The sequence below is a fragment of the Somniosus microcephalus genome, chromosome 14, assembly GCF_052327205.1.
Source record: "Somniosus microcephalus isolate GS21.2 chromosome 14, FLI_Smic_1.0, whole genome shotgun sequence".
Lineage (NCBI taxonomy): Eukaryota > Metazoa > Chordata > Chondrichthyes > Squaliformes > Somniosidae > Somniosus > Somniosus microcephalus.
The window spans coordinates 110,615,880-110,629,183 of record NC_141000.1 but is presented as its reverse complement, the minus strand read 5'-3'; the positions used below and the strand labels follow the sequence as shown (position 1 = coordinate 110,629,183).

Sequence of the window (13,304 nt, the reverse complement as noted above, 5' to 3'; positions counted from 1 at the left end):
ATCTTGCTTGCTAGGTGCTCTTTGCATTAGTGAATGATGCCCAGTGACAGTGTTGGAGTCACTGCAAGCCTATCCAGTGATATTTCGCAGTCAGTTACTGGGAAATGAATCTGGGTGTGTGTGTGTGTATATTGTAAGAATTTAATTCTACCAGAAAATTGAAGATTAAAATTAATTCACATTGTCTTAGATGCAGAAATCTAGATTTTCAATTTATCCTTCGTAATGCAGTTTTACAAAGATGGAGATCATGGTTGTTTTTGGCTGTGTTTATCTTGTGCCGTACTTGTACTCTACGAATTCTGTGTTTGAGTGTCCATTTTCTTGGCACACACTAACTGCATTTTCTATTGCCTTTACTCAGATTTTGAGTACATTTTATTCTTCAGCTGCCAAGGCCCTAAGCTCTGGGATTCCCTCCTTAAACTCTCTGCCTCGCTACCTCTCTTTCCTCCTTTAGATGCTCCTTAAAACCTACCTCTTTCACCAAGCTTTTGGTCATCTACCCCAATATCTCCTTTTATGTGACTTGGTGTCAAATTCTGTTTGGTAACACTCCTGTGAAGCGCCTTGGGACATTTTACTACGTTAAAGGTGCTACAGGAAACTTTCTGGTATCCGGCACTGACGGGACCGAGCTGGTGCCGTTAGATCAAAACTGCCGTATAAACCAGCGGCAATGTTAAAACATAGAGCTTTTTGCTCCGTGAGAATCAACAAACCCTGTTGCTTAGCAACAGCTTCAAAACAGTCTGCTGCAGCTGCAAGCGTCTCTAGCTGAAGCTGTTGCTTAGCTACAGACCTTGCAGAGCCTGACTGGGGGGGGAAAAAAAAGCAACGAGAAGTAAAAAAAACTTACAGCAAACGGCTCCTGAATTTTGCCGGTAGATAGAGCTTTCCGGACTTTTATCCTCCGGTTAAACGAAAGTTTCCTGTATATATAAATACAGGAGGTGGTGGTTGTTGTTTAGTCCAGTTCAAGAGGAAAATCTATCTATATATAAACGAGTCGATCTGTCTGTCCTTCTGTCCTCGGGTGTGCGTCTGTCCGGCTATGCGCTCGAAAGTTATAGAGCGTACCTACGCGCGCGTTACCTCCGAAGAAAGCTTACGCTTCCGGAACGGTCATAAGCGTATTTACTTTTCGGTCGGATGAAAATTGTTCGCGCCTTATGCAAAAAACCTTCAAAATTAAACTCATTATCTGCTACTTAGCATTGATTGACTGACGTCAAGGTTCGACCAATCCTGTGCCGTCACGATTGACCAATCCTACAGTGCAGTCCCCTGATGGTTGGCCAATCGGTGTGTGTGTGTGGGCGGGACTAATCGTTTTCATCTCAGGGATCTGGCAGCCATTGTTTCACTGCCATTACTTCAGCTTCCAGCTCAAACTACTTTGATCATCCAGCTTTGAAAAAGTTAGTATCTCTTTTAAAAATAACATAAGATTTACCAAAAACGTTTTATAAGTACTTTCACTTTCATCTTTCAAGGTATTAAAAGGTAGAAATGTTGCCCGGCAGCAGATTGAGAGAGGGACACAGACAGGGCCCAAAAGCCTGGGACTCGATTTAAAATGTTGCCCGGCAGCAGATTCACAGAGGGACACAGAGAGGCCCCAAAGCCTCGCACTCGATTTAAACCGCCCGGCCCAAAACAGCCCTGGCAAAGCCGGGCTCCCCCAGCTAGTAAATCTATCTATCTATCTATATATTCTATTATATATATATACGAATCGATCTGTCTGTCTGTCCTTCTGTCCTCGGGTGTGCGTCTGTCCGGCTATGCGCTCGAAAATTATAGAGCGTACCTACGCGCGCGTTACCTCCAAAGAAAGCTTACGGTTCCGGGACGGTCGTAAGCGTATTTTTCGGTCGGACGAAAATTGTTCGCGCTTTATGCAAAAAACCTTCAAAATTAAACTCATTATCTGCTACTTAGCATTGATTGACTGACGTCAAGGTTCGACCAATCCTGTGCCGTCACGATTGACCAATCCTACAGTACAGTCCCCTGATGGTTGGCCAATTGGTGTGTGTGTGGGGGCGGGACTAATCGTTTTCATCTCGGGGATATGGCAGCCATTGCCTCAAGCTAAAAACACCATTTACTTCCAGCTCAAAATCTGCTGATGCAGCTTCGAAAAAGTTAGTATCTCTTATGTTATTTTTAATAGATTTACCAAAAACGTTTTATAAGTACTTTCACTTTCATCTTTGAAGGTATTAAAAGGTAGAAATGTTGCCCGGCAGCAGATTCACAGAGGGACAGACAGACAGGGCCTGAAAGCCTGGGACTCGATTTAAACCGCCCGGCCCAAAACAGCCCTGGCAACAACCTGCGACTCGATTTAAACCGCCCGGCACAAAACAGCCCTGGCAACGCGGGGCCCCCCCAGCTAGTTATTGTATAAAGGGAGTTAGTACATCAGTACCCCAACTTTTTCTTTCTGCATTTTATCCCCCTTACTTGTGTCCATATGCAGCCTTCTGCTTTCCAGGCTTCTGCCTGTGCCTCTCTGTAGCTGACCCCCAGGACCTGTGACATAGGCCAGCTGACTCTCCCTCCTTGTGGGCAGCCCAACTGAGCTCAGTAGATCGTCCTGTCAGGAATTGAGGGGCTCACAATCACTCATTATAGTTTTGTGGTGCTACATGATGTGTCTGTGTGCTGTGCCATTTCAAGAATTTTTCCCTCAAAGACGTGTATTGATAGTAACGTGTTCAATTGCGCATCAATTTTTATCATTCTTGCAATGTCTGTTTTCCATCTTCATTCTCCACAGAATAAATGGAAGAATTATCTTGGGTCATTGCTGCACCACCTTCATGAAAACAGAGTCATCTTAGCTTTTATTTTCACTGTTCCAAAATCTTTATCCTAGTAGTGCATCATGATGTTGTATTTGTTGCTGTAGTGCAGTGCGAAGACTGGTTCAGTGACTGGTCACTGAATTTGATCTGCATTTGAAACATTTCCCATTTATCTTTAAGTGCTGATGCTTTCAGGATTATTCTAAGCATTTGCTTCTCCAATAAAATTATGCCATTTTAATGTGTTTTAGGGCTAGAAATTGGGTACCTTAGTGCCTCAAACAGGCGTTTTTACCGATTTGAGCTTTTTCTACTTGAAGGAGTTTTGCTCCTGAGAGAAATTTATCACTTTCATTTGGTTACATTTGATAGTGCAACATTTCCAACACTTAATGGGGGCTGTACTGGCACTGGTACTTGCCCTCCAGCATCACAGTCAGAGGCAGCAGGGACAGAGAAAGAGGAGGGCCAACAGGGCTCTCAGCAGGAGACCTCACCCTCCCAGGGTATTCTGGGAGCAGTTCTCCTACATTCATCTCTGAGGAGCAGTGCCTTAGAAGGCACCACTTCAGCAAGGAGGTGGTCACCGAGCTTTGCCACCTCCTGCAGCCAGACCTCCAGCCTCAGATCAGGACCAGGGCATCTCTCTGTGGCAATGAAGGTCACAGTTGTGCTCTCACTGGGCCTCTGATCAGCCATGAGATTTGTCAATGATGGTTTGCAGCTCCTTGTAGGCCCAGGTCACGAGCAGCAATGATCAGAGAGGCTGTGCAGCATGATTGAACCTCCCCTTTAAGAACTAGAAGGCGGCAGTCTGTGTGAGTACTTGTAATTGACAGCGCCAGTACTTGAGTAGCGCTCCGCGGTTGCGCCCCGCTCTGACGTTGGCGCCCTAAGAGGAGTGTATAGCGCTTGATTTAGCGCTCCAGTTCCCTCTTCGGCGCTAAAACTGAATTTTGTGGCCGCTGGTGCTAAAGTTGGTGCCGGCAGGTGATGTTAGTGCCCCAAAATGGTCGATACCGAAATTTTCCCCCTTAATGCTTTCCACAGCTCTTTAAAACACAATGGGCCATATTTTGCAATCCCTACAAGGTGCGCTCGGATGTGTACGAGGTGCACTCGCGCCCGTAAAGGCCGCGCAAGTTCCGGGTTTAGACATGCGAAGCGCATGCGCTGAAACCCGGCACATGCAATCTGTCAAGAAGTCTCTTGACACATGATCCGCATCCTGGGAAAAGGGCCTCTGCGGGTGGAGAGTTGCGCTATTTGCCCAACTTACGCCCGCTGAATGCCCGTGAAATTCTTACGCCTGGTAAAAGGCCTGCTTTTACCACCATAAGAGTTTTAAAAATAGAAAAATAAAGTTTTATCACTCATTTATACATTAAAAACCCTGACCAATAAGGTAAGTTTATTTTTAACCCCGCTAAAACATATACTGTACTTTTTTTTAATTAAATTTTTGTTTAAAATATTTAATTAAATGGCATTTTAATTCATTTTAAATATGTAATTAAAAATATATATTTAATGTGTTCGTGTATTTTTTAAGTGATCCCCATTCATACTTATGGGAGTTCCGTACGTACAGAATCTCCATAAGTATGAATGGGGATTACCTTTCATTGGTTGGGCCGGCCCACGAGATCCCAGGGCGCTTGTGAACCGCATGCGCCCTGGGATACGTGGGCCTCTACCCATGTGTACCCGGAGAGGCCCAGAATTGCAAGGTTAAATGCATAGATTTTTTACTGGTCGGAGGCATCCGACCGCAAATTTTGGGCCAGTGATTTTTTTAGGAAAAGGAATGGCCCAAACAGGGTCATTTTTTCTTGATCAACCTCGCATACCTGCCATTTTATCGTATCTGTCAATCCCTTTCTCCAGAAGTGCATCGAATTATTTCCTTGAGCCTTTATATATTTTTCACTTCAATGGCTGCTTCCAGTAACTTATCCCATAACTCACTCCTTGCTCCTCCCACCTGACTACAATGACCAATTTTGTGTAGAACAGTTTTGTTCTTTTCATAACCTTTCAAACTTCAATTAGATCACCTTCAGTTGTCTCTCTTCGGTGTTGATTTTTGAGGAAAATTGTTCATTTTCCTAATTTATTCACCATTTATTTTGATTTTCAAGTAACTTTGTAAATGAACAAATCTTTTGTGTTTTTCTTGGCACTATTCCATCTACAGGAAACTTTGTGATATCTGGCACTGATGGGACCGGCGTGTTGCCGATCTATCAAAACTGCCAGACATACAAAGTTAATGTTGAAGCACATGGAGGTTTTCATCTCCGTATCTGACAACAAACACTGTTGCTTAGCAACAGCTTCTAAAGACTCGGCTGCAGCTGCAAGCGTCTCTAGCTGAAGCTGTTGCTATAGCTACAGGCCTTGCAGTGCCTGACTGGGGAAAAAAAAAGAACGAGAACTAAAAAAAACTTATAGAAAATGGCTCCTGATTTTTGCCGTTAGATCGAGTATTCCGGACATACAACCTCCGGATAAACCAAAGTTTCCTTTATACATTAATTCTTTAGTTTGCTTTTCTTCAGATCGTGGAAGACCAAAGACTGATGGATTAAAGGAAGAACTAAACACCAAAAAGTAAGTCTGCTAATATGATACAGAAATGGGCCACCTTACTTCCAGCTGTTCGGGAACTCTCCGAACCTCTAGCAGATTCAATTCGAAAGTACACACAACTGTTGCATACAATTATGCACCACATGGCAATTCTATTTGAATATCTTTCTTGTTTTGTGATTCTAATTCTGTTAAAATTCCATCTAGTATGACATCACTCCAATTTTTTATTGCTCTAAAAGATTTTCATTGGGCCGTGGAGGCAGGATTGGAGCCGTGTGGGGGGTTAAAATCTTAATCGGGGGGCACGAACCCAACCCGCCTCCATGCCAGTTTCAAAGGAGGCGGGTACCTGACCCACCTCCCCGAGGCGGGAAGGGGATTAGTGCCAATTAACTGCATGTTAACAAGTAGTTAACAGGCAGTTTTTAGCCTAAATAATCCCTATTTTTATTGAAGTGTGGGATTCCCGATGGCTCCAAACCACGCCAAGTTAGCGAGGCAGGCCGTTGGGATGAAGGGCTTGGAGGGGTCGAGATGTCCAGTGTTCAGGTGAGTGATGGGTGCATGAGTTCAGAGGTAAGTGTGTTTGGTGTGTGTAAAGTGTTTAAAGAAGTTTTACTTACCTTTACAGCCTTTCTTCCTTCAGGTCTCGGGAGTCCCTCATCTCACCGGCACAGAAAGCAGAATGGCCGCGATCTGTCAAAATCTGCAGCATTCAGCTTTCTGTTCTGGAGAGATCTCTAAATCATCCTGAGAGGAAGGAATTAACTTAGTGTACAGATTGTCAGTGTTTGACAGCTTCAAAGAGCTGTGAAACGCTGATATTTCATCTGTCAAAAGCTCTTGACAGATGAAATGTCTGTCTGTGACATCACCTGTTGCCGGGTGGCCCTTAATTGGCCTGCTGAGCCCGCTGGGCGGGTTCAACAAGGTCAATCAAGTGAAAATCACGTGGGTTGGCTAGAACTCGATGGAGGCGGGACTACAACCCCGAAAGTTGTAGTCCCACCTCCTCAATGAAAATCCAGCCCTATGTATTATTAAGACACACATTATTTTTGTTTTGCAAGTCAGTCAAAGCGTTTTTATCAAATTTCAATTTTGCATCTTGCCACTTTTTGACCGTTGCTGTTTTGTCAAGCCAGACATTGCAATAGCTTATTCTTCAGCAGTGTCATCTACCTCTGTCTTCGTGGTGAAGCTGTGTATCATCATCTTGCCTTGTTGATCTGCACCACCTTCCCGCCAGCTGAGCAGCTCCTTGCTGAGTGGAGATCCAAAAATGTTTGGTTGTTATGCGGATAAGTTCAGAATTTTATTTTGGCTTGTAAGATATTTTCCTGACTAGCACCCCTCCCTATCCCATTACATGTACACATACAGACACTGCCTCATTTTAACACAAAAAGGGGTCATGATTTTTCACCATTTTTTGCCTTTGTTTTGTAAACTCTTTTTTCTCTCCAGGGAGCAGTCAAGGTTACCAACTCAGCCATTATGTGAAAGCCACAAGAATGAGTCCAAGAGGAGCCAGGAAAGAAATGGATTAAAGACCCGACTTCCACAATGTCCCGAAAAGGTGACTACGCACGGCATAATATTTAACCGTCGCATGGCTAAGCACTCGTACTACATATTTGCAATATCAGGATCTAGCCACAGCATCTAAATGAGCTCTCTCGTAAAGTATTATGGCAGTAGTAATATTTGTAATAGGGTCAGACTCGTCATTTTCAATGGATCTGCTGCATGTGTTCTCCATTCATACACCCCCATCAGTTGTGTGATGCTGCCGGTACTGGAATTCTACACTGCTCCCTGTTACGGAAAACCGGGAAGATTGTACACCAGAAATACTCTGCTTAGATCAGAGTATAATGCATGGTACGGTTCTCTAGTCCTAAAACTAATCATATTTCAAATTGTTGTTGTACCTGGTACATGTTCATTATGGGATTGGGATCTGATCAACTGAAGAATGATTGATAGCTTTGAAAGCTGTTGAAGATGCAAACATAGGTACTAACCTCTGGTTACTTTGTTTTGTTAGATGCTGATGTCTTTAAATGATTCCGACAACTTGATGGACAAATTGAAGTCTCTGATTCACGATGGATATATAGCCTTATTAGACCACCGCGCCCGCAATGCAGAGCATGCCTTCTTACAAGTGCTGAACCTCGTGGATCCTGAAAAATTTGAGGTAGGCTTATGATGATTCCGCCCGGGATCTATTTTTTTTTACGGTGTTAAAGGAACTCGAGTATGAGGCTTGGCCTTTCACCTAGATTTTTCAGGTTAAACAAAATGGTGGCGCTAAATATGTGGAAAGTCAGTGTGATCTTTAGTACAAAGTGGGAAAAGTAGTTTTTCATTTCATACGCAGTGAAGCTTGATATTACAAATGGCGTTGTAAAAAGCTTTCCCTCCCAACTGATCCCAACAAAAGCTCCTTTGTGAAGCCCGTAGTAATTATCAAATCTCGATGAGGTTACACTTGTATACACTCAAATTATTTAATGGAGCAACATCCGCCTTTAATTGTTCCTACCCCAGTGTTTACCCTTAGTTACGTTCCTTCTTTGACACTGTTCAGTCCTAACTGAACCCCCACTCAAATAACACCGTTAAACTTTTCTAGATACTTGACCTTGTTTCGGGAGAGCTTATTCAGATAAGCTTCAGTGAAATCAATATATAGTTTCCTAGAATGTCTTGGTTTTAATTAAAGGCACAAACCATGGATCTTAATTCACCAGCTATACTAACAAGTTGAATCTTTAATACATATCTAGTTGTTGTTTGTTTTTGTCTTTATTAGGAAGTGCCTTTGTCCACTATCGAATATGTGATAATTATCTATGGTCATGCCTGTGCCCTTCTTGGTATTGGACTGCCTGAGGTAAGAACCATAACTCTCAAAACACCACATCTGAGAAAATTATCAATTATGAATATAGGTGCACATGTTTGAAATGTGTGGTGTATGAAGTAAATTATCACGTTTTCTTCTACTGATGGTAGTACTGAGGTACAGTTCCATGGTTGCCATCAGCGCACCAATACCTCACTCAAGTGGCAATTTTTCATAATTGAATCTAGACGTTGGATGTTTGCGCGCTATTCAATCCTGGGGATGATCATTGCCAAGTGTCCTTACCCAATATTCATATACAGGGACTTTTCACTTGGAAGCTTTTCTCCTCCCTAGCACGGGACATTGAGGTGAATTGCATTTCCTCCACTGCTGCCAGGATCAGCTAGCCGTGCTAGGTATAAAACTAGGGCCTTTCTAGTCCCTATAGCTCAGTACATCCCAACCCCCTCCTCCCTTTATGTAGTGCTCAATGTAGTGTATTTACCCAGTGAGGCACTTGGGAGCCCCATGCAAATATCTATAAGCCATCTTCTGCCTATATCTAGGAGCACTCTACCTATATGAAAAAGTAATAACCACTTCCTCCTCTCCCACTAAAAAGATCAAAAATTCTAGTAATGTGTTTTAACAGAATATAGAGGATAATCACAGCATGCTGCATTAAGCCAGAAATACAGTGTATATATGTCTATATAATATATAAAGAAGCCACTATTGGGGAAGGAAACAAATGGTTCTGGATATCCCTATATTGAAGTACTTATCAACTTGTAAAGTTTTGGTTCCGCTTGCTAAGCAATCGTAAAAGTAGAAGTTTCATTTGCAGAAAAACACTATCAAATGGCACTTTGTGATTGCAGTAGCAGGTAAAGGTACATGCTGCCTCTAGCATGATTGCTAGGTGGTTTATTATTAAGTGATTTTAATACATTGTATGCATTTATGAAATCTTATCCAGTGTATACAGTTGCATACAGGAGCAGTATCAGATAATGCCAACAGACCAAATGAGATTTGGGATTGGAATAACTCTATTAAACACTGTTTTGCATTTTTTCCTGTGGAGGGGTACCTTCCATATTCACGTGCTTTTCAAAAAAGGGTTTCAAATGTTCTACGTGTGAATATAACTGTTCGCAGCAAGATATTCGCAATTGAAATGTAGGTGGGTTTTCACTCTCTAGAGTGAACCAACACACTGATCAAGCTGCCATCTTCAGAGCTGTACATCCAACACAACACGTGATCCTGAAGAACACCAGATCATGAGAAAACCTGATTTATATTTAAGTTAAATGTACATACAGAAACAGTTTTTTCCTTACAAGCCTGTCTCAACACTAAACTGCCTCACAGGAAAGGACAACAGACCAATACAAAAAGGGTAAATAAGCCAGGAACTGTGAACCCCCCCCAACCAACCAGACCAGTTAATGTAGTTAAGGTGCCCTAGCCCTACTTGCAAATCCATGCCCCAAGGACTAAGTCCAACAGATCACTACATGTGAACAGGCCCCCAGCATGTGATAACTGTGACAACAAACCTAATGTATCATCTACTTTGTAGATAGCTGTAGTTTGTGCTGGTTAGCTGTTTTCCTCAGTGCTCTGGAGCCACTAATTCATATTTTGCATATGCAGGAGCTGAATGAGGCTGAAAATCAATTTAATAAAATCTTGGAGCAGTTCCCAAAGCAGCGGCTTGACAGTTTGGCATTTTACGGACTCGGCAAAGTGTACTTTCGGCAGAACAGGTTCGTAGCCAGCAAAAAAAAAATGCAAGAATAGAAAATGGAAACGGGGTACTTTCTACGATTGGCAGAATATAACAAGTGGTGTCCCCCAGGGATCTGTACTGGTCAAGTGTCTCAGGTTTTCACCATTCATATTAATGACTTGGATGAAGGAATAGAGAGTTGTATATTCAAATTTGCAGTTGACGGTAAGTTAGGCGTACTAAGTTGTGTGGATGGGAGCAGGAAGTTGCAAAAGGTCCTAGACCGATTAAGTGAGTAGACAACACTAAGGCAGATAGATAGTCAATGTGGGGGAGTGTGAAACCATTCACATTGGATCCAAGAAAGCCAAATTGGAATATTTTCATAATGGTGAGCGACTAGGAGCTCTAGAGGGGCATGGGCATTTAGATGTCCCTGTACACAAATCACAAAAGCTAGTGCACTGGTACAAAAAGTAATCAAAGGGTAATGGAACATTGGCCTTTATCTCGGGGTTGGATTACAAAAGTCAGGAAGTTATGCTCAAGTTGTGCAGAGCCTTGGTCAGACTTCATCTGGAGCACAGTGTTCAGTTTTGGGCACCGCACCTCTGGCCTTGGAGGGGCTACGGTGCAAGTTCACCAGATTGACTCCGGGGCATAAAGGGTTAAATTACGAGGCTATGTTGCATAAACTTGGTTTGTATTCCCTTGAGGATAGAAAGTTGAGGGGTGATCTGATCAAGGTGTTTAAAATGATAAAGGAATTTGATAGGGTATATACAGAGAAACCATTTCCTCTAGTGGGGGAATTCTGCACAAGGGGGCACCACCTTTAAATTACTGCTACGGTGCTTAGGAGTGAAATCAGGAAGCACTTTTTCACAAAGGGTAGTGAAAATCTGGAACTCTTTTCCCCCAAAAGGCTGTGGATGCTGGGTCATTTGAAATATTCAAGACCGGGATTGATAGATTTTATTAGGTAAGGGGTGTCGAGGGTTATGGAGAAAAGGTGGGTAAATGGTGTGAGGTACAGATCAGCCATGATCTAATAGAATAGTGGAACCAGTTCAAGGAAATGAATAACCTACTTCTGTCTCTGTTCCTGTGTTATCCAGGGTCAATGGTTATGGTAAGTTCTGCTTTGTTACCTTTTAGGAACTAGAGACAGTTTGTGGAGCAGTTTTCCTCAGTAATTAAATGGCTGAGCTGGAGTCTGTGATGTGGGAGATTGTACAAGAGCTGTGGAAGAAGTGGGCTTAATGATCCAAATTTGACCTGTGCTGAGCCATGCACTAGTACAGTTACAACTTTGGTGCTACTAGATAGCTTACCGTATGCTGGTTCATATAGTGGTCGTCTGCTCTTCCCTTCCCTCTCCCAATCCACTACCTAGAATATGGCTGCAATGTACTGAAACACACCATATTGATTTTTTTTTTCCCCCCAGTAATTCTTCTCCATTTTCCATTGTGTTTTTCCCCTAGATTTTCTGATGCTTTAGATCCTTTCACTAAATCCTTAACTATGGTAAACCGTAAGATTGTTCCAGGCATATTAACATGGCCCACAACAACTGTTGTTATTGAAGAAACACAGAATGAAAAATTAAAGGTAACACATTTTAAAGATATGCTTTGTATTTGCTCTTGAAACAAGTAATTAATTTAAGGAATATAGGACCAAGAATATGCCATTTGGGCCATTGAACCTCGTATGCCATTTTGTCAGCGTATCCACTATCTTAATCTCCAGTCCCTGCCTTTTCTCCATATCCCTGAGTACCTAAAGGTTTATATCCCAGGTAAGTCTCTCTCTCTCCCTTTGAAACACCTGATTTAACTTTGTATCTATGGCCTTCTGGGCAGTATTTTCCATATTCTGTCAACCCTTTGTGCGAAGGTTATCATGGATTTTCTTTTAACCAGTTTAGCTCGAATTCCACTTGTTTGGCTTTCCACTTGGGGAGCCATTCTGCATCTACCTTGTCAATTCCCTTCAATATTCTAAACATCTTGTTCAGATCACTGCTTAACCTTCCCAATCTCATTCTAACTAGGTCCCTCCATCCCAGGCATCATCCTGGTGAATCCTCCAGCCCAACAACCCGCAAGATAATCTGCACAATTCCAATTCTGGCCTCTTGCGCATCCCCAATTTTAATCACGTCACTATTGGCGACTGTGCCTTCAGCTGCCCCGTGCTCTGGAATTCCCTCCCTAAACCTCTCCGCCTCTTTCCACCCTCTCCTCCTTTCACCTGTACTAATATCTCCTCGTGCGGCTCGGTGTCAAATTTTGTATGATCTCACTCCTGTGAAGCGCCTTGGGACGTTCAAGGTGCTATACAAATGCAAGTTGTTGAATTATCACAGGCTATTTTCCCAATTTATTTCCTTGGGCAGGGCACCCATATTACAAGTGACATCTAGCCAGCATTCAGTATAACTGCAGCTGTATGTCCTTGCATTTATATTCTGTATCTATGATGAGCATCCTAGTCACCTCTTTGATTGCATTTTTCACCTGCGATCTGTGTTTTAATGACTTGTGCGCCTGGACTCTAAGCCTCTTTTGTGCATCTACTGACCCTCCCTTGTGCGTCCCTGTTTAGGCTATCCTCCCAACTGCTTTTCTTGTGTTAAAAGTATGCTACGTCACACTTTTACATCAAAGTGCATCTGCTGCCATTCCGCTCAATGCATGACTTTTGTAATATTCTACTCTTTCACGATTCTCTGCACAACAGCAACTTGTATTTATAGAGTGCCTTTAATGTGGTAAAAGTTCCAAGGCGCTTCACAGGAGCGTTATAAACACATTTGGCACCGAGCCACATAAGGAGATATTAGGGCAGAGAGATAGGTTTTAAGGAGCGTCGCAAAGGAGGAAAGTGAGGTAGAGAGGCGGAGAGGTTTAGGGAGGGAATTCCAGAGCTATGGGCCTTGGCAGCTGAAGGCACGGCTGCCAGTGGTTGAGCAGTTAAAATCGGGAATGCTCAAGAGACCCGAATCGGAGGAGCGCGGATATCTCTGAGGGTTGTAGGGCTGAAGAAGATGCCTCCTCTCTTTAGTGTAATCTGCCTCTTGCCTCAACTCCCAAGCAGTTTCCTATCTGCACTGAGATTGCCCCTAATTACAGGCGCCTCAATTTTAGCCAGCAATGTGTTGAGGAACTTTTTTAAATGTCTTCTAAAATCAATGTATGTGACATCCATCGGTCCTTATGTATCCACCACTTCAGTGACTTCAAAGAACTTTAGACATGATTTATTTTCACAATCATGCTGACATTCCATA

At 42.8% G+C, this 13,304-nt stretch overlaps 1 protein-coding gene across 4 annotated transcripts in view; it reads left to right on the top strand.

Moving 5' to 3' along the window:
• Nucleotides 1-13,304, top strand: part of ttc3 (tetratricopeptide repeat domain 3) — a 102,679-nt gene that overhangs the window by 38,190 nt on the left and 51,185 nt on the right. For 2 of the 4 annotated variants that reach the window (XM_086007188.1, XM_086007191.1), the window contains exons 13-19: nt 5,378-5,429; nt 5,868-5,960; nt 6,879-6,990; nt 7,462-7,614; nt 8,233-8,313; nt 9,931-10,043; nt 11,494-11,620. In XM_086007188.1, the coding sequence (XP_085863314.1) occupies nt 5,378-5,429; nt 5,868-5,960; nt 6,879-6,990; nt 7,462-7,614; nt 8,233-8,313; nt 9,931-10,043; nt 11,494-11,620 (731 nt within the window). The remainder of the gene's footprint in view (nt 1-5,377; nt 5,430-5,867; nt 5,961-6,878; nt 6,991-7,461; nt 7,615-8,232; nt 8,314-9,930; nt 10,044-11,493; nt 11,621-13,304) is intronic. The other 2 variants (XM_086007189.1, XM_086007187.1) reach the window with 1 other exon arrangement.